This window comes from Blennius ocellaris (assembly GCF_963422515.1).
Source record: "Blennius ocellaris genome assembly, chromosome: 19".
NCBI classification, from domain to species: Eukaryota; Metazoa; Chordata; class Actinopteri; order Blenniiformes; family Blenniidae; genus Blennius; species Blennius ocellaris.
This window is the reverse complement of record NC_137668.1, coordinates 12113313-12140826: the sequence shown is the minus strand read 5'-3', so window position 1 is coordinate 12140826 and position 27514 is coordinate 12113313. Positions and strand designations below refer to the sequence as shown.

At 40.9% G+C, this 27514-nt stretch overlaps 1 protein-coding gene across 3 annotated transcripts in view; it reads left to right on the top strand.

The window, feature by feature from the left end:
* The window catches only part of pip4k2aa (phosphatidylinositol-5-phosphate 4-kinase, type II, alpha a), a 28250-nt gene extending 1352 nt beyond the window's left edge, over positions 1-26898 (top strand). The window contains exons 2-11 of one of the 3 annotated variants that reach the window (XM_080515341.1): positions 11954-12051; positions 12180-12276; positions 13528-13680; positions 13982-14128; positions 14474-14512; positions 18085-18192; positions 21184-21297; positions 21439-21679; positions 22268-22371; positions 22484-26898. In XM_080515341.1, the coding sequence (XP_080371467.1) occupies positions 11954-12051; positions 12180-12276; positions 13528-13680; positions 13982-14128; positions 14474-14512; positions 18085-18192; positions 21184-21297; positions 21439-21679; positions 22268-22371; positions 22484-22564 (1182 nt within the window). In that variant the 3' untranslated portion in view covers positions 22565-26898. Of the gene's footprint in view, positions 1-11953; positions 12052-12179; positions 12277-13527; positions 13681-13981; positions 14129-14473; positions 14513-18084; positions 18202-21183; positions 21298-21438; positions 21680-22267; positions 22372-22483 lie in introns of all 3 variants that reach the window. The other 2 variants (XM_080515340.1, XM_080515342.1) reach the window with 2 other exon arrangements.
* Positions 26899-27514: the final 616 nt, after the last annotated feature.

The following is a 27514-nucleotide window of genomic DNA, read 5'->3' as shown; positions in this document are numbered from 1 at the left end:
GTGTGTGTGTGTGTGTGTGTGTGTGTGTGTGTGTGTGTGTGCGCGCGCGCGTTTTGAGCTGCAAACTCCTCTTTGGCTTCCTGTTGTGCACATGTAGGATAAGCTCCGAGGGCTCTGTGTCATGAGAGAGCAGATCTTCCCATGCAAGACAGCTTATCTCTGCTCTGGGCTCTCTTTCCTTTCCTTTACTGAATATTTTCTGCAGGCTGAACACTAATATGTTGAAGTGAACACAAATTTAACAAGACTAATATTTCTGGCATCAAATCACTTGCGTCAAACCTTCAAGCCATCTCTTTTTTAATTAAATATATTAAAACAATTGATCGACTGAGATTGAGATTTCTCCTTTGTTATATGAAGCTCTTATCTCAGTTATTCTATAGTTATTACAATATTGCATTGGGTTGCCCACACACCACTCTTTTTTTCTGGTGTTTAGGATCATAGCTTTCTAACATATAACCTAATGAAGTATGCAGCACCCAGTCAGGCCGTCAATATTGAAATGAAAATGTTAACTGTTGTATTGTTTGTACAAAACCCATTACATAATTATGATGCAGGGTCTTATTTTCCAGTTTGCAGCTCTAATTTATCTCCCTTTATTCTTGTCAGCCTGTCGTCACACGGTATGAAATGTATCATCAACCCTACTTGTTTTAACAAATTGGTTGTGCAGCCCTCATCCTGGAATCAGTATAAATATTGAAGTGGCTCCATATTGTGTCAGCTATATATTAATATCTATTTACTATTACCTCAATGAGTCAGCTTCAAACCTCCTGACACAGCAGTTGAGTTTGTTAAACATTGCAAATAGATGGCACCAGTAAATGACACCACAACTGGCTCACATGTCGCTTTGCAATATTTTTCATCTTCCCACAAACTGTGGACTTTGTTTTTTTCCCTCCAGACTTGTATTTGGGATAGTTGCAGATAGGTTTTGATTCTTTAAAACCTCCGTCCTATCACGCCTGATGCTGCTTTATCCAACTAAGTTGGTGACTGTCTCGGCTGACAGCGGGCAAAGGCGGGTTACACTCTGGACAGATTACCAGTCCATTAGAGGACAAACACACAGACACGATCACATTCACACATATATTTAACTTGAAATGTATGTTTTTGGAAATCGGAGCATTTGGAATAAACCCATGCAGGTGTAGAGAGAACATGCAAACTCCACACAGAGAGACCCTCAAACCCAACCCAGACTTGATCCAGAGATGTTGTCGGTATAAAACAGGCGTAGCAACCACTACGTCAACGTGCAGCCCTGCGGTTATAACACACTTTTTACATGCTTCACTGGTTGTGATGTAAATCATCAAGAGAAGTCGTAACCACAAAAACATTGTCGTAGTGCAACAGAATAATGGTTGCATGGCGATTTAGTGAGTGTTTCCATGAGTTACACTTTAACAAGTAAAAGAAAGAAACAGGAAAAAGAGGATAATGCAGCAGTTTTTTGTTTTTTCTGTTTTTTTTGTTATTTGGCTTTCTATTTGTGTACTTTACCAAGTGTTGCTCCCAAAATGTAAAATTTCATATAAGTTTGTTGACTGTTTCCAGCAACAGGTTCTCCAGGATGCAGTATGTATCTGACTCTCAATATTTACATCGCTTGCATCAATTCCTAAGTCATTGCGCAACTCTGTTTATCTATTTATACTGGAGAATTCCATTTTGTACCAGTGTTAAAGGGTTTCTGTTAAGTTTGGATTACATTGCCTCAGAATAGCCCGATGTATGAGAGGCCAAGAGAGCTAAGGACCCAAAGCTGTTATTCTTTATCTAAGCTGTAGTCCATAGATGGATTACAGTCACCTGGCTGTGCTGTTAAGCCTGAGGGGACAAGGTAAAGTGTTTAAGAGGTACACGTCCCAGGAGCTATTCAGTCTATTCAGTAATCATTAATAATGCACTGTTTGAATGTCACTTAAAATGCTAGAGAAGGATGAAGATTGATGCATGGTCCACTTCTTTGAATAGATTGCCTTAACATATTTGACACGGCCATTCATCAGCTGAACCGTGGCTGGAGCAACCTCGCAACACCAACAAATACTTTAGAATTTCGATTTCAACATTAAAACAGTTGCTATAAATTCTGTCTTTTAATTGCATGATAAATGTTTAGCATAATAACATATATTTAGTCCACTCCTGGTGTCTTAGAAGTCCCTGCTGGAGAGAGTTGCTGGTTGTCAACCACAAAAAAAAAAAACTGCACGAATAGAATCGACATGTTCAAACTGTTCTCCGTGATTGCATAACACAGACCAGGAGTGCCACTAGCACATTTCTTTCTCTCGCCTTGGGCTACTTCCTTTGCCTTTTTCTCATCACTTCATCAGGCACTCGGTTTGTCATACCAAGGGCTGCGTCAAAATGATAATCGGTGCCAAGTCAACAGACTGAGTGATCCTAAGTTATTGCCAGTGGGTGTGAAGGATGGAAGTTTGCAAGCGCTAATGTCAGGTTCGAGTACTTTAACAAGGAGAATGCAAAAAGTAGCCTGCAAGACACTACAAAGGAATGAGCAAAGGGTGAGGCTGGAGAATGCAACTCGGCTGCAGAAGCTACATGCTTCTGCAGAAGCTACGTGTTACCTCTGTGGCCTGTCACCGTAAAACATCCGCGAGCACACCTCCTGGAAATGAAATTGGTTCAGATCTCTGGTTCCCTATATGTACTTTGAATATTACTGAGAAAGTAGAGTTCCTTTTTATGTCCTCAGTAAAGATTTTGTAGAGAATGAACATGCACTACCAAACAAATCCTAGAAATATACAAGCGAGTAATTTGGTTCATGATAACAGAATTATATTTATTCAGTTTCAGTTAAGCCAAGTATTTTATTTCAGAATTGTTGTTTTTTTTGTTTTTTTTTATTGTAGGTGGCAAATTTTTCCATTAGTTCTTATATTATGAATTTTTTACGAGCGTCCATAAAGTCCTATTAAGTTAAGTGGCTTGTGGTTTTACAAAAATTGGGTTTATGTCACAGAGAACATTTTTGACATTTGTCAGTAACCATTACAAATTAATGGTGCAAAACCTCAAAGGAACTTGAAAATGAATCACCATTGTTACTGAAGCATCTCCAGGATTTAGGTCTGTATTACATTTTAGATTTAGAGTAGACTTCATCTCTCTCGGAGGCGCCGTTTGAAATGTCCAGATTTCGCTTGAACCCTTTCACACTAACAAAAGCACAGTGAGTTTTATAAATGAGTGCCTTTTATCCCATCGAATAGGGATTCTCATCTTCTACCACACATACCTGTGTATTGGAATATAATGGACCCAATAGACACCCAAACGACTTGGGTCATGACTTTTTCATGATTAGTGTAAAATTGTTCCATGTCTACCAATCTGAGTAGGGATGGCTGGAATGCTGGCTTGCCTAACTTTTTGATAAGCGCTTGGAGTGTGCGAGTGCTCACTGCTCGATTTGAATAGAAGCATTTAAAATAGCGACGTCATAGTTTTGAATACAGCTTTTGTTGTTCCAGTTTTCTGAAAATTGAGTTGGTGGTTGTTGTGCTTTTCTATTCCAACAGACTCTTGAGGTCAGTAAATTGTATCAGAGGATAAATTGCAAGTCTTTTCTTTCACGTTTCACTTTTGGCTTCTGTTGGTTTCAGTTACTGTCTTCTTTATCTCTTGAGTACTCTCATTAAACTCCCTCCAGCTTGCAAGCTTTGTGGACTGGCTTCATCAGACCCCCCCCTATTTATGCCATCCTATCTGTGTAGCTAAGTTCCCACCCACCCCACCCCATCTCCTCTCTTTTTTTCCTTGTCTCTACCTTTCTGCCTGAATCAGTCGCTGTGTCTGGTCTGTGTATTGCATAAGAGGCAAATTCTATAAATATCTGCCAGAGTAACCTACAGCTAATATGTGCCATGATTATGACTAAGAAAAAGTGGGACCTTACATGTTGGCACCCTGAGGAAACAACAGATAGAAGAACTTGTGAAGGCATCTTGTGCATTTGCACAAGCATTTTCCTTACTTGCTTGTGTGAGTGGCTGTCCTTTGGCTCCTTGCGTCCATTGATGGCTATAGAAATAGCTTTGACTGTAATTATTTTCACCCGTCTACCTTTTATCATTTGGGATGTGCACCTGTCCGCTCAAATAAAAATGTATGCAGCCCTCAGGCAATGCTGACTTTGCACGTTTCTCTTCATTACGCAGTATTGGCAGGACGATGAGGTCCAATACTCCAGTATGAAGGTGACGCCAAAATTCATAAAACATGATTGGACTTATTTCACTAAAGCACCAATACTGTTAACGCTGAAATGCGGCAATGTTTGGAATGGTGTAACCATGGGTGAAGTCCAACACACGCGCAAACAAATAAAGGGATGCAACCTTTCACTGCACACATCTTCAGCATGTGGTTGCTCCTAACAGTGCTCGGCAACTCTTAATTATTTCTTCCAGTAAAGTGACATGTTTCTTTTGTTTTTGTTATAAAACACCGAGATGTGGAGTGGATGTTACTGATTTTTATTTTCAGGGTAGGCCATATTATATTGTTGTTTGCATTATTCTAAAATACCTTTCCTTAAGGCATAATAACTGGTATACTGTATTTCAAGCGACAGACATTTTTTCAGATACAAACTCCACCTGGCAGTTAACTGTAATCTAAAACCTGAAGACTCAATTTGTTTCTTTAGTGCTGGTGTGTGTGTGTGTGTGTGTGTGTGTGTGTGTGTGTGTGTGTGTGTGTGTGTGTGTGTGTGTGTGTGTGTGTGTGTGTGTGTGTGTGTGTGTGTGTGTGTGTGTGTGTGTGTGTGTGTGTGTGTGTGTGTGTGTGTGTGTGTGTGTGTGTGTGTGTGCGTGTGCGTGAGGGTGACTGACTGACTGTAACGGACAAAAATAGACTTGCATAAGCTGTTTGTGTCTGTTTTCACAGACGTCTCACAATTCAAGGCTTGACTAAGCTTTTAATTGCCCCGCAGGTGTCTTACACAAATACTATGATGGTACAACTTTGACAGGTAGTAAAATCTGACTTGGGGTTATATAAAAAAAAAAAATGTAATTGCCGGAAGTTGAAACCATTCGTACTCGAAGAAAAAAAAGTTTTTTTTTTTTTTAAGTTGATTATTTCTTTCAGGACAGCTTGAAAGTGAAAATCGACATCACAATTTACTTTGCAACTTGCAAAATAATAAAAAGAGAATGACCTTCCCCTATCTACCTGAACAGGCTGTTGAGCACCAATTTTAAAAGAATCATTTACAACTGAATCTATTTATCAATATTCCAATATATGTATTATATTTTCATGCCACAATCTTTGAGGACAACAGTTTTGTTTGTTTTTATCTCAGTTCAGGTTTTGATGTCATTGTCCGCCTTTATGCTCGGCAAGAAAATTAAATATAGCCGTTGAAGCTCATTAAGGTACAGTTCATCTAAGGTGCAGTTTGTTTGTCTCTCTGGCTCTCTTCCTCTGTCTCTCATACACACAGTTGGCCCGTTACCTTTCCTCTGCTCTACTTTTATCGTCCGCGTGTCCTCATTATTTTTGACCTCTCTTTGGAGCGGGGAAAGAAACTGATCTACTTAACTGTTATCTTCCCTTGGTTTGTGTGTGTGGTCACTTTTTTTTTCTTTTGACTTGTGTAACATCCAATGACGTTTCAGTTTTCCCCACGGAGACGAAACGACTGAGATCTATTACACAGTGGAACTTCACAGGTTGTGCAAACATATTGATGCACGTTGTGGCACAGCTTTTGTTTTGAGTGCAAAACCTAATTTCCTCCAAATAATTGCCAAATTAATCCTGACCAGACAGTAACGATTATGTTTAAATTAGAGCCATATGCTTCACAATATTTTACAAATAATGACACTCGGTCACAGCTGACTGTCTGAAAGTTGGTCTCCTTTCCGTAATGTAATTTGACCTGAATCATTTGTTGGTAAACAGTTGTGATTTATTTTGTACATTTGTGTCTTAAAACTGTCCTCTAATCAGTGTTTCATATCAGTAGAGTGTCAGTGTTTCAGTTGTGCATGCAATTGGGATTCATAGTAACTTCCATACAAAATTCCAAGGGCAGGAGGGTAACCATGACCTGCGTACATTTGAATACATTATTATGTGACACATGACAAAACTGGCTGGCTAAGTTCCCTTATACTCAAATGTGGTATTTTCTTGTTCCTATACAGCGAAGCGTTTGAGCTTCAATGTGTGAATAAAGTATGTATTTAAATCTTCAAGCATGATCTGTGGTATCACATTTGAAACCGAAGCCGATTTGATTCACGTCACAGCAGATAATAGTAAACCGCTTCCTGTACGTATGATGAGAAGTTGAACGTGTAAAGTCGGCAGCACTTTGTATCAAGCACTTTATAACACTTTATTAACATCCAGTATAACATTTCTGCCTGGGCAGCATGGCTCGGCATGGAACCCCAAGCCGATGGTGCAAAATGGCAGCCTCGCCTCCGTCAGTCTGCCCAGCTGACGTCTGCTCCATACGTAGTTCACCACCGCATGACTATGGAGTGAATGAATAATGCAATGGAAAGCGTCTTTGGAGTGTCCAGAAAAGCGCTATATAAAACCAATGCATTATTATTAACATTTGTGGAGTTTATTTATTTGAATTTATTGGGTTGATTTGGTTTGTTTGCTGGCTGGCTGTTCCACATGTAATTTCACTCACCAACTAACCTCAACTGCAGGTCTTTGGGCTGTGGGAGGAAACCCGAGTACCTGAAGAAACCCCACACACACGGCCTGGAGTTGGGGGTAATCTTAATGTGTGCTTAAAGTGTGCTAAACATTACATGTATGTTAGCCACATGATTATAAAGGAGGAAGAGACTTAAATACTTTTTTTTATAGAAGATGAAAGTAGCACACAGTGAAGGCTGTCAAATGTGTCTACAAACTTCCTGCTGTGTCATGCTCAAACTCACCCGATTTTCCTCTGAGAGATTGTCAAAATTTTGAACATTTTTATGACATTTTAAAGCAACTATTGAAGTAAAGACAAACCAAATTGGAGCTTCTGTGTTTAGCCTTAATAGTAAGTTGATGCCAAATGAATGATTAGTGACCTTCGCAAAGGAAAGTACTGTCAATTTACTACAATACATTTGCGCTGATGTGGTATTTTATTGGTTTCTTGCATATCAGTGACAGTGTTGTGAGGAATTACAAAAGATGTTTAAGATGTGTCGGTCCATTTCTTTTTAAGCTGAGAATAAGTTTGCTCTCCTTTTTTTCCACCTCTGTGTGCTTTTACTAAGTGTCATCTGTTTGGAGGGAGTCGTGTGTACATTTTTTTACAAAGATAAGGCCACGCCAGGCTGCTGACAGTGCACGTTCTCCTCATTGACTTCCTGCCCAATGGAGCAACAGCACACACTTGCTTCACTCTGGGCCGGAAAACCAGTCTTTGTCACCATGGAGACAAAAAGGAAGTGGTGGTGTGAAATTTGTCTGCAAATTTGATAGCTGCAGCAAAGATAACATGAGATCCCGTGTGCATCAGATGAAACCAAACAGTTGAGTGAGCGGCTCACGATAAAAGTCCTGGCAAGAGTAGGAACTAGAAGGGACACATTACTTTATGCAATTGAAGTACTCTGTGCAAACAGGAAGTGACAGCTTCCTACTTTCTATCAGTCAAAAACTGGTAAATCTTAGTGACTGTCAAAATCATGATGGGTGAAAACGGCGTTATGAAATGTGTTGCATTGTCACAGACTTTGACACTCACATGCTCCTTGGTGTTGTCAAAGCAAAGTGTCATGATGGGAACAATCCCATTTGGCACTCAGAGGAAATGGTACAAAATGGGCTTCGAAATGTAGGGTTTGTTAACTTGAGGACCTCCATAGTCTTTCTTTCTCAAAGCTTGATATGTTCACCTCGCTTCTGTGTGTTTCGCTTTCATAGCTTTTACACCAACATCCTCGCAGACGTGTGTGTGTGCTAACATAAAGCATTGTCTCTGCTATTGTGTGAAACACAGCTTTGTTGATGAGGTGACGTCTCCCTACTGAGTACCCAGGATGCATCTGTTCTGTAACATCACTGTGACGTCGGTGCCTGTCACACCAGGGTGTCAAAACAAGTTTGGATGTAGCATCTGTTGACTTGGATCTCATTGCGCTGAGCTCATTAATATATTTATTTCCATATTATTCACACCTTTTTCTTTTGTAGTGATGTTTTCTTTGTTTTCCCCTGCTGCCTTTGACTCGATGTGCTCGCTTCTAAAAATAATCTCCTGCATTAGATTTTTTTTTTTTTTTGTTTTAATGTTTGAAATGATTGCAGGTTTGTTTAAAAGTTCATTATAGCAATAACCTGGAATATTCTAGTGCTGCATCCACTAAAACAGCTCTGTCTTGTGAGGTATAACAGTTCAGTTACTGCATGTATGCTGAGCCCATTTTGTGATTTGTGTGTTGACACAGTGGACAAAGGCAGAGATTTAGATGCCATTACATCTTGTGGAGTTCAGCATTCATTTACATTTGATCAGTCGATGCCATTAGGTTGACGTTCCTTATTTACGCACAAGCCGGAATAATTGATGATGCCGACGACATTGAGGAAATAATGAATTGCTTTTTGTTAGTTTTACAGTGGGTCTGGTGCATCTTAAGTCTGTCTCATAGATTTTCTGCTTCCCACCGCCTCTTTGCCTTCCTTTCATCAGCATACTGCGACATCCTGCCAGCTCCTGTCCCAGATATTAGCTGTGTTTAACTGCTTTTATAGCGAGCGACTTCAATCTGTTGTGCCCCAACGCTGCCAGAAAACACTGCCTGCAGTACTGGGACGATATACTTTGAACACAAATGCCATTACTTCCACGGAAAGGGTTAAAATAGTCTATTAATAATCTTGACAGTTCTGCCGCCAGTTTTTCTGTCATCAGCATCGTTATTCATCTCGCCTACCTGCTGTACAGATTTCTCCAGTAGCTCAGATAGCACATATTGGAATACCTTCTCAACAGAATATTTAGGGGAAAGGTAGCCGCACGTCTCTTGACTGTGAAGTTAACCTGTCAGTCACTTGTTGTTGACTAATCAGGAGTTCTTAAGGTTAAGACGCGACATCTTAATGCAGTGCAAGTGGGCCACAGGAGTGAAGTAATTTGAGTGGCCACAAGCTTAAGTAGGTGCTCTTCCAAGGTCAAGCCCTTAATAGTAATAACAGGGTTCACATCAGTGCAGTGGACTCTTTTAGTCGTAAACAAATATATGATCTGATTTTCTTTAAGGAAAACGTTTCAGCCTTATTATTCTGAGGATCAGTCTGGGGTGGATGTGTGCATCAAACGCTATCCTGCAAATTTAATGGGCAACAATGTACGCTACCACGTCTAAGGTCACTACTAGAGTTGCGATGACACCAAATCCAGTGTGTGAGAAATCACTGCATGAAACCTAAATGAGATTTAGACTAACAAGTACAATTTGTGTTGCAGTCAGTCGAAGTCTGAGTATTATTCAGTTCACCTACAAGTATGCTTGGTTAGAATGATTGGTTATTAATAGATTCAAGAAACCTGCCAGCACCCCTGCCTGCAGCCAACAACACACACATGCACACAGGCAAACACACAAGCAACCACACACATCATATGTGCATCAAGCTGCGTCTGAGTCATAACAAATGTCAGGTCTACGTAATCCAGCAATGTGAAACATGGCCAGCCCCACGGTGAAACTCTTGCCATGCACCTGAGGTGTTGGAAGCCCTGCTAAGTGTTGGGTCGTGAGATGTCCGTTTTTTGTGTTGCTCATTCACATTTTCCACTCCCTCAGTTGTACATCTGCTGACATAATTTGGGCATTGAACAAGTCATTGATCCTCTGCTGCATTCAAAGAAGAAGAGCAGTGCTTCCCAGACTGCAGCAGGATATTGAGATAATCTTGATGGCCTGAGCGACTGTCACTCATCGATGTCACATGTCATTTGGTCTGGCACACTTTCTGAGATTCCCAGGCAGAAACAAACGTACTGTGTCTCCACTTGTTCTCCCGCCTTGTCTTTTTACACTTCCAAACACTTCGATGCTTCCGCAGCTCTGGCAACGTTCCCACTTGCCCTTTCCGCCGAGCTGTCCTTCAAAGCTGGAGGCTTCCATTGTGGAAAATGTAATCTCTGCGCGGCTCACACCACGGCGTGGTCTGTTCCTAAGATTGGTATTGATTAATGACCCAGAACTAAATGCTTGGCACGAATTAGAAACTTGGCCAAATAACTTGGCATCTGCTCATTTTCATTAGTTTGAGTATTAAAAAAAAAGGTGAGGAGAGAAGTTCACTCTCACAATTTGTGTTCTTGCTTTTTTTCTTATTATTCTCCCAGCGTGCCAAGTTTTACACTTGTCTCAGATCACCAGCTTTTATGACTTCTGTTGTTTTTCAACTGTAAAATCTGAACTGGCTGGCCTGTCCAGATGTTTGATCATACTATTAATCCCATTCTAAACCTATGTTTTGTCCCCTGATTTGTCTTTTGATCATCTTGTTTTATTCTTAATAGATGTTTAAATAGTTTTGTATTGTTCAGCAATGTTGTTTTGTGGCTTTGATTCCAGGCTAAGACCTTGCTTTGTCATTTTTAATGTTTTTGTTGAGCCTGGCTGGATTTTCATCTGTCAGATTTGTTGGTGACTCTAATTATACATTAAGTGTGGGTGTACATGATTTATTGTCTCTGCATGAGGGCTCTTGTCTATTGTGGTCCATAACTTGGATAAAGTGCATCTGGATGGCTGTTTACTGTATCTAGTGGTGAGGTTTCATATAAAAATGTGATTGCCAGTCCTTCCCAAAGTCTGCAAAAGGTTATATTTCACTGGTTTATATTACAATCCATCATAAAAAAAAAGCTTATGAGATGTTCTATGAAGCATAAAACTTTCATTAGGTTTTGTTGCTATAGAAATACTCTGATATGAAACACTTGGATGAGACAATTTATCAGATGTGTGACCTACTATATAGTATTGATATAAAATGAACATAAAAATGATTTAAAATGAACATAATTACAGTTGTTTGGCCACAAAATTATCCCGATTTTAGCTGTCCTGCAATCAACTGTCTTCATTCAAAGGTCTCATTTATACAGTTCAACCTGCAGGATGTCAGAAAGGCCCTGTGTGCTTTAGTACCACAGAGGATTTAAATTCATGACTGAAAACAAGTTCAGGGTCTCCCAGCAGAATAGAACCTGGGTGAAAATCTGTCAAACAGATGGCGCAGGCAGCGAGTTCAAAAAGACTGAAAAATGCCAAGTGTCAGGAAAAATGATTTGAACCACCTACGTGACAGATGGACAGGATGCACAAATGCAGGTTTTATGCGCAAGAATATTTAATGTTTCAATTCTGCAGGAGAGGAAAAACATCAACAGAGAGGCTGTGTTCATTTGATAAAATGTGTCAGTCACTTTCCCAACAAGACAATATTATAAAGATGTTTCCTCATTGTATTTTTTTAATCTTTGAAACAGATGTTGAAGGTGGATGTTGAGAGGTTGTTTGTTATAATAGTATAACATCGGTCGGACGTGAAACAATTACAATGTCATGAAATGTGGTCTCTGACATTTTCAACTAATGGTCACTGTTATTAGATGAATTAGATGAAGCTTGTCTCTGTTTTAAAACACCAGTGTCTTTCAACTGAGGGATTTATTATTATTTTTTTTTAATTTTTTTTTTTTTTTACAATGTATTAAAAAAAAAACCAGAACAATTAAATCCGCAGTGCAGGAGTCTTTTCAATGATTAACATATCTTTTATTTGGATTACTCTTGCCCGTGCTGTTCAAAGTGCTCACCGACATGCTTCAGGTTGTTTTGGGTTCGAAGATACTTCACTAATCTCTGCCGCCCCTGTGTTTTTTTTTCCTTCACAGATAAATGAGCTAAGCCATGTTCAAATTCCCATCATGCTCATGCCAGATGACTTCAAGGCATATTCTAAGATTAAAGTGGACAACCACCTCTTCAACAAGTAAGATCCTTATAAGTATATTACGTAAAGTTCTCACCATCTCGCGAGTTGTACTGTATCATGTGTGTTTTCCTGACACTGCCTGATAAACTGTGTTCCTTGTGTTTTCAATGTTTGTGCACACACAGGGAAAACATGCCCAGCCATTTCAAGTTCAAGGAGTACTGCCCTCTGGTGTTTCGAAACCTGAGAGAGAGGTTTGGCATCGACGACCAGGAGTTCTTGGTACAATCAATTACTGTACTTTTTCACTGACCTCATGAGAGCCTATCCTCACTATCACTTCTGGGTCAACTTCCCTTTTTTGCTACCTTTTACTACTTCATCAGCGTCAACTGGCAAAATATGAAGCAGCCAGTTACCACTCATGTACACACTATTCTTTAAATCTTGTAAAAAATACAAACACACAGGAATTTCAGAACGGAGTATCGTGCTTTTTCGCCCCCCCCCCCCCCCCCCCCCCCCTCTTCAGTTTGCGCCGACGACTTCTCTTCCTTTTATTATTCACTCTTTCCTAGTAAGTCCCCATTTCCCAGCGCAGTCAGTGAGTTGGCAGTATTTGGAGGTCATTGTGTCCCAGCTCAGTGCAGCTGTCCGTCTCTCATGTTTACATTAGGGTACAGCTGGCTGCAGTGAGTGGGCATTCAAAGCTGTTAAGAAACTGACCAAACCAGAGGAATTGGACGACTTTCCTACCGCAGCCACTTGTCATCTTTCATTATTTATTTATTTTCTTGCAACTTCTAACTAATTCAGTCGTGTTTTTCTTCACATAATAAATAACTGAATGCTTAAACAAATGACCACACAATATAAGAATAATACTTTGAATTAATGTTTACTTGCTTCTGAACAATTTCAGGTTGTGATACGAGCCACCCCGGCCATTGATGCTTCTTTAATCTTTTAAGAAACAATACTTTAATACACTTTAATTGTCCTCAAATAAAGAATATTTTATTCTTCAAGTACCTTAAATGTGAGTTCTCACTTTGTACCACAGCAATGGATGCTGAGGGTTGAAGTGAGGGGAGGGATCTGAGGAATTCTTGGAGAATGAGGCACTGAGCCAGGGGTGTTGGATCATGTTACTTTGGAGTTCCAAAGTCTGGGCAGCAGCTGTTTGTGTCTGTGTGTAGCTCTGGACAGACAGCATACGCAAAGGTCAGAACCTCATGTGTTTAGACTGACGTGTGGGAGGTGGTGAGACAATAAGAAGGCAGATTTAGGACAAGCTGCTTCCAAATACAGTGCAAGAGCTTTTCCTTTAACTGTTCCGTGCCCAGAAATCGCAAGCTCCCTATTTCAATAATGAAATGTAAATGTGGCTCCGTAGTCTTCCTATTTCTAAAGTGTGGTGAGATAATAAAATCCAAATGTAAAATCTATGTAGTAAGTTCTCCCGTTATTACAGTGTGTGCACCAACTATGGTCACTTTTTTTTATTTGTTGCCTTTTCTCTTATGTCTGCAGAACTCTTTGACACGCAGTGCTCCCTTGAATAGTGAGGCCCAGGGACGGAGTGGGGCCCGCTTCCATACCTCTTATGATAAGCGCTACGTCATCAAGACCATCAGCAGCGAGGATGTGGCCGAGATGCATAACATCTTAAAGAAATACCATCAGGTGCAAGCAATATTTGTTCGAGTAGTGTCTTGAAATGGAAACGCTTCATTGTTTTCATCGGGTTTATGTAAAAATTGCCCTTTTCTTTCTGTCAATTACACTCATAGCTTCATTTCAGCTTCAGGCCTTGCTACCTTAGTTCACAGTTCACCACAGAACAAAATTAGGTTATCATCGAATAGCTGCATCTTATCAACTATACTGCTTCGTTTCTTATGGTTGCACCTCAGGTGTAAGCCCTGAGCAGCTGTTGTGCCTAGAACGAGAGCATGAATTTGTATTCCTCACTCTCTGTTGGTAGTTCATTGTGGAGTGCCATGGCAACACCCTCCTCCCTCAGTTTCTGGGGATGTACCGGCTCACCGTGGATGGAGACGAGACCTACATGATTGTTACACGCAATGTCTTCTCCCACCGTCTTTCTGTCTACAAAAAATACGACCTCAAGGTAGGAGGGTGGGGGGGAAAGCACAGAACAAGATAACGGGAAACGAGGAAAGGAACCTCGTCTGATAATGTTGTGCAGTATGCAAATTCAAACGAGAGCCACTCTTTGTCCTGTTTTGAATTCTCCAAATCAAGACACCTTTGTCGACATGGTTCACCTATTTGATCAATTCTCTTGTGCTAACGAGGGATTTGAGAATCATTCGTGATTATGAATATATTTTCAAAGTGTGGTTGTAATTTAAAAAGCAGTTGCTTTCTAATAAGTCTCCAAAACAGGGTTTGATGTAAATAACTCGCACATATTCTGTTTTTGTTCATTTATTTGGCTTTATTATCTTTTTAGGGTTCTACAGTGGCAAGAGAGGCCAGTGACAAGGAGAAGGTACAGTCGTCTCTTGTGAACCAGGACCCACAATCACACATATTCACACGTGTATAAACTCAGATTTGTGTTATTTTTAGATACACTGTTGTGGTTGTATAAAAGGAATCTAAACCGATGCATCTGACACTCAGTTATATGAAGTGTTCAAAGAAACTAGAAAACCTACATCACCATTCAAAAAGTGCAATAAATATTTTAACGTTCTAACCTCACTTGTCTCTTAGAGCTGATGTGTAAATTTTATATTAATCCACACGACCATTACTGTGTTAAGCGTCTACACACAAGCTGCATATTATGTTTTATTGTACCAATAGTGAAGCAGTTTCCCATTTTCTGTACATTTAGAGGAAATAACAACATGATAGTTCTCCTGTATTTCCAATTTAAAGCCCTTTTTCTTGTTATTGAAGTTGAAAACGTTCTTCCGTACATCAGGATCTTTGTTGACATAATAAATAAATGTCATATCATTCAGTATCTGAGGAACATTCAATTAATACACCAAAGAACAAAAAGTGTTTCAACAATGTCATGTAGCTGTCTGTCAAAGTTATTCATCAGGTTTTCTGGTTGAACTGTAGATAATTGGTGAAATAATGGAGAAAACAACCAGTGCTTCCAATAAGTAACACAGCTTCAAATGGTTTGAAGTTTACTGTCAACACCCAAATGGCCAAACTAACACGTCTACCTTTGTTTCCCTTTGGGTGGGGATGACAGTAGCAAATATCCATCTCCTTCAGTTCGCACCTGTTTCATCACTCCATTTCTTTTGTAGCCACTGCACGCTATCCGTGTCTTTTATTTGCCACATCCCCCTCTAACCTTGCTTCTGCTATTCCATCAGTTCCCCCGCTTGCTCTCTGTGTGTGTGTGTGTGTGTGTGTGTGTGTGTGTGTGTGTGTGTGTGTGTGTGTGTGTGTGTGTGTGTGTGTGTGTGTGTGTGTGTGTGTGTGTGTGTGTGTGTGTGTGTGTGTGTGTGTGTGTGTGTGTGTGTGTGTGTGTGTGTGTGTGTGTGTGTGTGTGTGCGCTGGATTGAGAGTTCGTATTGTCGAGTCAGTTGTCGTCTCGCGTTCCGAGTTGTCTTCGGTGTAAAGTTTTTTTCTTTGTAGGCGTGTGTCTGAATGAGTGAAGCGTCTATACGAGGAAGATTTTTGTGTGTTTGATAGCAATGGACGTTTTTTTTTTTTTTCATTTCGATGTGAGACGCTGCCTATCTCAAGTTTTTGGCTTTTGGCTGCTTGCAACAGAGTCACCTGCCAAAAAATTAAGTAATTGTGTACCCGACCAGATGTCTTTTGCTCTTTCTTTTCAGTTGATACGGTGTAAGCTGAAAATTAAGGTTGTTACGCTCCGGGATATAAATAGTTTTATTTGAGACAGAAATAGAAGGCTTTGTCCTCGAGTGATGAAAGCCGCTGACATCGCCCTTGAACGTTGTGACTTTGGAGAACAGTTTGTCAGCTCAGCAATTTTGTAAGGGGATTACGGAGGTCTGTAAGGATTTTGTTTCCATTAAATGTCTTCACTTTTTGCATCGCATAGGTATTTTTTTTTTTTTTTTTTTTTCTGGTTAAGGCTTTTATATGAGGCTGCCACACGTTTGACCCAGAGCAATTTGAACTCTCCACCAGGGTTTACAAGGGTTTAATTGTGGAATACCATGCAGTGAGGCATGGGAGACTTCAGGGAATCCCTGAACTAAATATAGCCTTCTGTAAATGGAGGAAGAAACCAAACATTATTGGGGTTAAAACAGAAGAGTGGAAAAACAAAGCAGCTGAGGATTTCACACACGTGAGCCTACTGTGTGACCTCTTTTTCGGTCTGCAGCGCAGCTGTGTGTGAAACACCGTTCACTCTCCCGCAACATTTAACTGACATGAATGAAGTTGATTTTTCAACTTGATCCATTGACTCATAACCCAAGCTATTGTAAGTTGTCGTTCCTATTTATTTCTTTAGTTGTTTTACTCCATTAGTAAAATGAGATGATTGGTGAGGTTTCTCACTCCAATACATGTAACTTTTTGCATGCAGAATGCAGAAATGTTGTATGTAATCACTCTTGGTCACATCTGACTTACAACAGATCTCCTAGACATGACTTTTTTTTGTTGTTGTTGTTTTTCTGTTGTTGTTTTTTCTTTTCAAATTGAATTGAGAGGAAGCGAATGTGAAGCCTTATTATAGACGTGGCTTAAGAAAGGCTGCAGTTACTTTCTATTCTGAGTGGGTTTTCTCTTAAATGACTCTGCTTGCACACAGCTCCGGCGTGTGGACACCACACATCATTAGATGACATTAGCCTGACCAGTCACACGCACTAAAATCAATAAAGAGACTGAATCATGGGACATGAAGGTGAAACATAACATTTGTGTTCAGAAGATGCCGAGTGTGTCTGGAACAAAACGAATTTGCTACACGTACACGCAAACGACAAGCACGGCAGGGTCCTCTCCTGACTGCATGGCCCTCTCCCTTTCATGCATGCATCTGCATGGTATATAACATTTCTCTGCATCCTTTATGAACCTACATTATTTTTTTTCTAACACATCTTGATGTGTATGAACACCAGCCTCATTCTTTTGCACATTGTGGACATGTTCTGTTCTACCCACATATGACATGTATTTTCCTTTCCATAAAAGTAAATCTTGTGGTCCTTGTAGCTGCTGTCTGACAGTTTTGTCTATCGGGTTGCCGCAGCTGGCTAAAGTTGCTCTCAAATTATCTTCGCTGAAGCACAAAATTAGGTCTTGAGGTTTTATATGTAGTTTCATCAAACCGTACTGGGTTGTTGATGTTGCTTTACTTTATTTGTTGCTAATCTATTGAGGACATTGATTCATGTAGTCAACTTTTTCTATTGTCACTTATACAGTGTAGGAGTTGTATCATTAAATAGCTTAATGATGTGTGGAGTCGAATCTGAATCTCCATGAGGCGTTCTTGTTTTCTTTATCCCCTCTCTTCTCACCAGCACACACTGGTATCTCTGGCTAACTGAGCACTGTGCACATATTTGTATATATGCTGCTCTGTATTCAATAGTTGTTGCCCTTTAGAACTAGCTGCACACCTGACCAGATGCAAAACAGCGGTTTTGTGGAATCCAAATTAGTTCACAGCTGGCTTGCTCCGCATAGTCCTTTGCTCCTTGACGTAGCGTTACCAGGCTGCGAGTTAACGCCATAAAACGGTCATTAAGTCATAAAACCATCAAAAGCAGAAGTATTCTTTTAGAGTGTCAGTCCGCTTCATAAGTAAAATCAAAAGATTCCAACATTTCCAAAAGGATTATATTTAGTGACTTCTAACTGGAGGTGCCTCTTGGAGCCGGGTGCAGGTTTTCTTGAATCGGCTATTGTAAACGTCGCACAGACCCTTCGCGCTGATGCCCTTTCCAACCCTCCACCAATCTGAAATAACACTTGTGTTCTGTTACATTTTAAACGCTTTGCCTTTACTTCCAACTTCCTCCCTCCCTCCCTTCCTCTCTCCTTTCTTCTCTCCTTTCCTCCACCCCTACCGTCCCTCCCTCGCTCCCCCTTCTCTAGCAGCCACCCCCACCAGAGGATGCGCCCCCGCGGCCCAAATCTGGTAACGTTCAGCAAAGGCTGCAAACACTGCGGATTGCCACGCGCTTTTACTGCGCCATGAAACACGTAAGAGATGTAAGAGAACCAGGGCTCATATACCAGGCATGATCTATTCAATCAATCTTATTTTACTGTTTTCCTTTTATTTATTTATTTTTGTTGTTTTTTTTGTTTTTTTGTACGGCCGAACTTTTCCGTTATTTTGTTACCTCAAAGCTGATTCTGAGTTATTTGAAAACCATATTTTGCGCACATTCCATCCATTTCCAGTCGCCTTTTGCTCAGCTTTTTAGTAGACGGTTGACTTTGTTCCCACCATTCACTCAACGGCACCTACGTGTTCCTAAAACCCAGAGAACCAGAGGGGGAAGAGCAGGATAACTTCAGTCAAGAAAGAGAGGTGTCTTGGATCACTGCTATTTGTCTCATGCCGTGCAGGGCAGTTGTGAGTCAACTCAAATTGGAATTTGATCATCTGTCAAGAAAGACTCATCTGTGTGTGCTAAACAGGGTTGTAATAAAACCACAGTAACAAATTAGGTGTATTTTCTAATTACTGGCAAAAAACCATCAGGTCTGTATAGAGGAGTTGTCAAGATGGCAAATATCTTTGCTTCTGATCTTTTTTTTTTCTTGTTTTGGGAGCTATTGCCCATTTTTCAACTAAATTAGGAAAACATTTGGAAAGCAGCACATTTGTATTTTAATTAACCACTTTTAGATTCGTGGCAGTTCAGTGGTTTTGTCAGTTGTTTTGGCAAGCGGTTTAACACTTTTATAAGCTCCTCAACTGCTTTCAGGAGCAATTTGTTTTTATGTATGTTAACTAGTAACTATGAAGAGTCGTCAGAGCAACATAACCTACTTTACTTAGGCTGTCGTCATACACATGATGATTTGCAACTAACTGAACTAATCAACTGCGTTCATACTTTAAAAATCATATTATACTAATGTGAAAACAGCCCGTGGATATTTGTGTGCACACGAACACATCCTCAGGAAGGCCAAACATTGCAAATATATTGGAACTTTGCGGTATTATCATGCCACAAATCCCACAGAAGGGCGAAGTCTTGTGAAGACACACAGACCCATTACATTAGCAGCTGATATGAGACACAAAAGAATATTGGTTCAATCGTTTTAGGTGGTGGAGAAATTCAGCTCCTGTCCCAATGCTTTGCAAGGCTAATTGACAGCCCGCCCTTTCTTCCTGCCTCTAATCATATCTTTCTGTTTTTCTACTTACTACCTCGGTGGAGTTCACCAATCACAAGTCAGACACATCTTATTGCGGTCCGTGCAACTGAGAAAATCTGTGACAGTGCAACTGACAAGAGTCTTTAAGTGTGACAGAGAGGAGTTCATTACATAATGAGCCCATTAGTATGTGTTGGGCCAGAAAATTAGACAGTCGAGGTGAATTCACAGAAAGATGGATGGTTGTAATTTTGAGGCGTCTGCTCAGGTAATAGACCGATAAAACATTTTCAGGGGGATACGCTCGCTTTCTACAGTCAGCCTCACGTTGCGTCCTCATTTACTTTTTATGTCGCATCTATGTTCAGTCAAGCAAGTTGTACATCCCATATTTATTGCAAATTGGAGGTCCATGTCTGTATATATATGTGCTCAAGTGTCCTACTTTGTGAGATGTATTTCTGTGTTTCTCTGTATACACTGTATGTGTATGTATGTGTGTTAGTGTGCGCTGTCTGAGCTCATTCTAGTGCCACAAAGTGCTGTTATGTATGTGTTGCTACTCTTCTCCTGCTGCCATAGAAACATTGTAGTAGCTAAACTGCTGCTGTACCCCTGTTACCTCATTCCCTGCTCTCTTTTTCCTTAGTGACTCAGAACTAGGTCCCGTCCCTCCCCACATAACACCTCTTCCCCCTACAGGCTGCTGGCAGCTTTGCAGTAGCCTTGTTAAGTAGCGAAACGGATCCCAATAGACGCATTTAAATAGGAAACTCCCATCTGTCTGCCTGTAGATCTCATAAAGGGAACTTGTCCGAAAGCTACAACAGATTTATAGAATAAGAAAATATATATGGAAGCTGCAAAACTGGTTTCTGAAAAGCATCTTTCAAAGAGATATCATGGCACACACTTAGTCTCTGGCAGAAATATGCCTTTCTATCTGATAAACATCGATGCTTTTTAGAGTCCTGCCCAGTGATTTAAAAAAAAAAAAAAAAAATGACTTCTCATGGCTTTGAGTTAGACCTGCTTTTTTCCCATGTCACAAAGTGTATGGATCTAACAGATGCATTTAAAACATTTAAAACACTGCGTAATCATGTGCGCGACGTGCCAGTAAACGCGCCATTTGTTTTACGGCGCTGTAAAGCAAGCTAATTTCAATATGAACAAGATGCTAAATATGCACATTGTTGCATCATATGGATCTGTACCCTGCTGTGAGCATGCTGCATGCACAGTCTTCCACAGTCGACACATTTAGCGTGAAAAGAGGTGAGCCTTGGTTTGGAGACAAGACTGCTTGTGCCTTTTAACAGCCAACTTTACTTACCAATAAAATCTGTTCCATTTGGATGAATTTGACAAGCTTATCCAACAAACCACAGGCTGAAAGCCTCGTTAAGATGAACGGGGTATTTCAACATGCAGGGTTGCTCCTTATAGGTTCACATGGACAGAATGATAACTATTGTCTACCGTTAGAATTAACCTTTGTCGTTGTGCTTCTTGAAATACCCCTTATTCTTTAGAGTGGAGCAGCTAAGTACTATGTACCTGCAATATTTTTAATGCTGCATTCTGCTGGGGAAAAGGTGAAGAAAACAAATAATTGGTGTCGCTAAATGTTAATGTTTTAATCAGTATGTGAATTGTCCATCACCAAGATTTAATATATAGCAAAGGATCAGAACTGATCATTGATTTTTATCGTCTTCTGAATGAAGAATTTGCATTCAAAGCACCAGAATTGTTCACGTCTTTGCCCAACCCAGCTGAAAGCAGCACAGAAGATTGTGTTGTAGTTTTTAATGTTTGAAATGGTCGCTAATCTCCAATACTAATGGCCAGGCCAAGGAGCTGCCCACCTACAAGGACAATGATTTCATCAACGACGGCCAGAAGATCTACATTAACGAGGAAAACAAGAAAATGTTCCTTGAGAAGCTCAGGAAAGACGTGGAGGTATGCGTTTTAAATCGAAATGTGGACTGAAGGTGTTAATTTCCCTCTGGGCTCCAGTCCTTTTCCACTCCAGCTCTGTTTGATCCACCTCCACTTTAAGCGCTTTACTCAGTTGGTGTCATATCTTTTCCAATCCCTCAGTTTCTGGCCCAGCTTAAGCTTATGGACTACAGCCTGCTGGTGGGGATCCACGACGTGGAGCGGGCCGAGCAGGAGGAGGTGGAGAGCGAGGACAACGAGGCAGAGGACGAGGGCGAGAGTGACGGAGGGGGCATTGGGACGCCTCCCGACAGTCCCAGTAACACCCTGGATAGCAACAAGCCCCTGTCACCTGGCGAGTTCGATCCCACCATCGATGTCTATGCCATCAAAAGTAATGAGAGTGAGTGACACACCTCTTGCAGAATCGATCCCCTTGAGAAGAAATTCTGTGATGTTTAAATAGCTTTGCCCCATCAAGAAGAACGACGACTCGATGTTTAAAGTATTGGGTGACTACAAAATGGGAAAATGCTGCGCCTCAGCCGACTGCGCAATCGCAGCTTGTGATCGCAAACTTGCACGTAAAGTCTGAATCTTCACCAGCGGTGCTCGACTGTTTTGTTCCTGCGATCTTTCCTTCTACATGAATTGTTATTAAAGTGCATTTCTAATTGGTGACGATCGTTGCACATGGTCGTATGTGCAAGAAAAAGCTTTTATCACTGTATGAAACATGCAAAATTAACAGCTGTAGCAAGCCATCATGGCTTTACAGTGCAATGTAATGTGATTTGATTAACTCATTAAATTAAGAGAGTTGTGTGATCCATCTCCTGCTTCACATAGTACAGATAGCTCCCCCTACTGGCGGCTGGTTCTTTCACTCTCGTCCAACCTGCTGTTGTCAACAATCTCTCCGTCAGATGAGTTATTCACACTACTGGAGGGAGAATCCATATTGAGCTGTGGATTTCATTTTGACCTCCAGGTGCCCCGAGGAAGGAGGTTTACTTCATGGCTGTCATCGACATCCTGCAGCATTATGATGCCAAGAAGAAAGCAGCCCACGCCGCCAAGACTGTCAAGCATGGGGTGCGTAGCGTCTGAGAGCCGTTTAGGTTCACATGCTTAAAAGAACATCGCCCCAACGTGTATTGTATAAACGTTTTTTATTATGTCTAATGTGTCTGTGTGAACTCTGCAGGCTGGAGCAGAGATCTCGACGGTGAACCCGGAGCAGTACTCCAAGAGGTTTTATGATTTCATCACCACTATCCTGTCATAGCCTCCAGGAGTGACGGGGGCACAGAGGCACATGGGGAAAGGGAGGGGGCGGGCAAGTGGGGAGCAGGGCAGAGAAAAGAAGTGACGGAGAGGGAAAACCATCGAGTGGCTGCATTCATAAAGGTGCTGTGATGGCTTCGTATCACTCTCCCTCATCCGTTCTCCTCATCCCTCCCTGTCTGTTCCTCTCTCTTTCAGTAGTGTGCCACACTCTGCAGCTAAAAAAGAGAAAAAGAAACATTGTTCGTTTACATTTAACCTCTTCTCTGAGTTCTGTTCATGTGTTACTTTGGATGATAAGGGTGTTGTTACAAGCCAGTGTCCAAGTCATTACATTTTCATATTTTTTGTTTATGTGGGAATACTGCTATTGTTTTTTTGTTTTTTTTTAATTTGCCTCTAACACAACATCCTGCGCCCTGCATTTTTTTTTTTTTTCTTTAATTTTGATGTTTGCATTTGTGTTTTCCTCGTGATGTTCAGGGGAAGGCTTGGAGAGTGTAATGTGAGGACAAGCCCAGTGCAGGCGTGGGATTACAATACGGACTGAGGTCCCTCTTGCAGATAAAACGTTGAAACTCAAAGAGGAAGATTATGTTGAGCCTTGCCTAATGCAATTGCTTCGTTTCAGGAAGTAGGAAGCAGTCTTCCAATAGGCCAACAGCCAGACCCCCCCCCACCCCCCCACCCAGATGCTATTCAAGTGCTCAGCCAAACAAATCTTTCCATTTGGGTTCTTCCTCCATCATTCACCCTTTAATAGACGGACCCACTCTCCAGTTACTTAGACGAGCTTCTGGATTATTCGCTGGCCACCATCTTGAACGCGTGTCGTCAGCTGAGCTGAGTTCACTTGCAGTAATTTACAACGCTTGTCTCCAGCGCTCGTCACACCTCTGTGTCTGTCGGCGCTTTGTTCTGTTTGTGAAGCGCGGCGATCGGCAACGGTGGCGGGAAGAAGCGTGCATCATAAATTGAGAAGATGGGGGGGGTTTAACTGGCCCCTCTGAGCATGTTCGGCATCATTAGAAGGTCGTGCTTTCACTTCCTGTGGCAGAGAATGGCCCAGAAGTCACATGTGGCTGCAGCTGCTTCACAACGAGTCGCTCGTTATCGTAATAACTTCACATTGGGCGTCGGATTGAACCGTCAGCTGCCCTTTACTTTCTGTTGCCATCAGCACCTTATGAGTAAAATCAAAACAATGTTGCACTTTTATTTGATGTTAGAGGTTAGGAGCTATTATTCTGTTACATGCGCAGCAGCAACGAGGAAAAAGGAACTCGAATCTTTGACCTGAATCTTGAAAAGCCTGTCTCCTCCTTCCCAACAAGGATCCTCCCACGGGCATCTTATGGGAGGAATTTACAGCAATACTGGATACGGAAAGTGGACGAGTTGTTGTTTACAAAGCTTTTGTAAACTAACCCCTCCGATCCTTTATGAAAAAAAAAAAATGGAAAAAAAAAAGACCCCTGCTGTGTTTTGATGGCGGCTTTGAAAAGCAGGCCGGAGTGTGGCTGCTTGTTCGTTCAGGGCAGACTGAAGACGGTTTACCTCCAGCATCGTACCAGCACACACCCAGTACTCAGTGTGTGTGTGTGTGTGTGTGTGTGTGTGAGAGTCTGTGTGTGTCTGTGAGTCTGCGTGTGTGCGTGTGCGTGCGCTTGTCAGTGTTCATAAGTAGAAAACAAGCTGTGGGAGATTGGGCTGAGTAGCTACAGATGTAAGGATACACAAAGTCATTAACACCAGGAGCGTCGTTCTCTAACCTCGGCTGTGAGTCTGTTGTTCATCATTGTTTCTGTTATTGTTGAGTTTTTTGTTCAAGGTGGATAATCTGTGTTTGAATTTGGCAGTTTTCTGAATTGACGTGATCCTTTTTATCCTTTTCTTTGTTTCCGTTTGAGGTATTTTGTATATTTTGCACAAGAGGAAAGGAACCAAATGTTACGAATATGATCCCAATTAGAAGATGCGGTCTTAACAAGGGAAATGCAATATACTTGTGTGTAAGTGAGAAAAGTTGTTTTGCGTGTGTTGTTGTGTATCACTTCCAGATAACCAACTAAAACAAGTAAACGTCATCCGTCTTGACTCCTTAACCCATGCAAAAAGCTTCCATCACGATATGTTTGTTAAGATATCATAGATTATATTCACATTTATATTTTTACATTGGATTTCAGTCATAAAATATAGTTGTATTTTAAAGGAGAAAAAAAAAAAACAAACAAGCCACCCTTCGGAATGAATGATGGTGCTGTGGTAAATGAAGAATGGTATCGCTTGAATTTTTACAATTTATAGATGTACTTAAAACAAACAAAAAAATCCGAAAAAAAAAAAAAATGTTTTGCATGTGACATGACTATGTTTCCTTTCCCCTCCTTATCGTCTGTGTCGTTGGCTGTTCAGGTTCTTCTTTGTGCCCTTCCACTTTAACAGAGTCTGTGAACTGTTTGGTGTAAAATAGTCCCCACCCCACCCCACCCCGCCATGCTTTAAATAACTGTTTTTCATTGTATACACTGTGCAAGATGTGTGCCTTTATACTCCAAATTATTTAATTTTATATTTTGTAATCTTTTTTTTTTTTTTTTTAAACAAAGGTCAAAGGTTATTTTAAATAATAGGGCGTTTACGTTCACGTGTTGTTTTCCGTGTTACTTTCAACCGACCCTCCCCTGCCCCCCCCCCCCACCCTTCGTGTTCGCGTTTCTTGTAGTTGGTCATTCGAACAAAATCCACGCGGCTGCGTAAAACCAGCGGAAATGTGTGGAACATCTGACGATGATTGACGGATGACTCTTCTGATTATCCAACCCCCCCCCCTAAAAAAAATCTCCTCTGCTCGGAGGTGGTTTTCTGTGTATATGAACCTTTTGGTGGTCCGTGCTGGTGCTGCCTTCATAAAGAACGACTGTGAGTGTGTGTGTGCGTGTCGTGATTGTATATTTTTTTGTTGTGCTCCTTAGCTGACGACTTCAGGAGCCATTCAGCATTTCAACACTTTAACCAGCTCCAGATGCTTTTGTCCCAGATTTCACCCCCCCACCCCACCCCATGTACTTTTTAATTTCTTCAACCAGCTTGTGTTCTATTGCTTCCTCACCTCCATCTTCTTCTGGTTTGTGTGTGTGCGCGTGTGCGTGTAACCCCGATCACATGCTTATCAGGGAGGTTTATCAGCCCACAGTTCTTCTCCATCCAGTTGTTAGTGGATATTTCTGTGTTCTTCGACTTTCAATGGCCCCGTTTTGTCCCCGTTGTCCCGTCGCTCATACTGTTCACGTAGATCTGTGTCGAGAAGAAAAAAGGGAGAAATGAGGGAACACAGTCCTCTGCGTTTGGCCCCCAAAGAACTCCTTTGTGCAAGTGCAGTGCATGCTGAGCGACTTTTCTTCTTTTCTTGGTTTTGTTTTTGCTTGTTTCTGTTTTGTTAGTTTTTTTTTCTGAGGGGCAATATTACCGCGAGATGTGAAGTAAGAACAAGGAAAGCTGAAGCCAGACTTTTAAACAGATGCAAAAATCCAAGGAGGATATTAAACACACGTGCTCTGCTGCTGTACCTTGAAATAAATAAGTCTTCGCTTTTGTGACTTCTTTCATGAATGAACTCCTTCACCCACCAGTGAACCTGCTGCCAGCGTCGTTTGTTCACTTGCCAAAAGCATCTTTCAGCAGACTGAACTACCCCCACATGAGCTTGAAGAACATTGTGTATTGTAAAATGTCTGTTTAAACTAAACTTTTTTTTTTTCTTTTTCTTTTTTTTTTTTTTTTGGTGATAGATGGAGTGAGGTGTGCAGTGCTCGTGTGTGAACGTGTCCAAACTTATGGGAAAAAAGCCCTGTGTTCATGTGGTTTATCAAATGTTAAAGGGAGAATTACATCACAAACGACAAGAGGTCTGGCAAAATTCTGCAGAGGTGGGAGACGTTCGTCTGGCTTCGAATTTGGAAAATCGGCTACAATTCATAAAAATATCAGAATTTCAATGCAAATGACGAGTCTCGACGCCACGAGCCAGGAAACGGCGGCCCGCCTCTACAGAACGAGCCCCGTGTGTGTGTGTGTGTGTGTGTGTGTGTGTGTGTGTGTGTGTGTGTGTGTGTGTGTGTGTGTGTGTGTGTGTGTGTGTGTGTGTGTGTGTGTGTGTGTGTGTGTGTGTGTGTGAGAGTGACAATGGTTGCTGAGAGTTTCCCTTCAGTGGCAGAGGCCAAAATGATGTTGTATGTTTATTGTTCTTCACAATTAATGATGATAATAATAATAATACACTCCATTCCATAAGCATTCACTCAAAACAATTAAAGCACTTGTTCTGCTTAACTTGAAGTCTGCCTGGAGTGTTTTATTTATTTATTTATTTTTGTTTGTTTGTTGTTTTGTTTTTTTGAAACGGCATTATTTTCAAGATTTCCGTTTTAAACAGAACCTTGCATTTACAGCTTATTTATTTACAATAGTTTCTATCCAGCTGTCTCATTTTTTCCAGAAGTTGCCTCAGCACCTGCACCTCACCTTTATTTGGCTCCGATCGTCCTTCCTGGGATTCGAACCCGCGACGCCGAAAATGTTTTTTGTTGAACGGCGAAATGATCTATTACGTAATGATCAATAACTGACAAGCGATCTGGATTTATTTCAGTACTTTATGCTTAATAGTATTATTCGATGCATGTATTTCTAACAATTATTTCACAATGCAGAAATATCTGTCTTCCACATTGTTCCACATTAGTCCAACTTGCATGTTCGTTTAAAAATGCCCCTATAATAAATAAACTATAAAACCGCTGAAAAATGGAAAGGAAATTGGACAACTTGGGATGAAACCAACAGATCCTAACGGCATACAACAACGTTGGGTATTTATTGATTTAAAAAAAACTAAAACTAAAAAAATATATATGTAAATGTAAATAAACAGGCTGATATAAAGAGG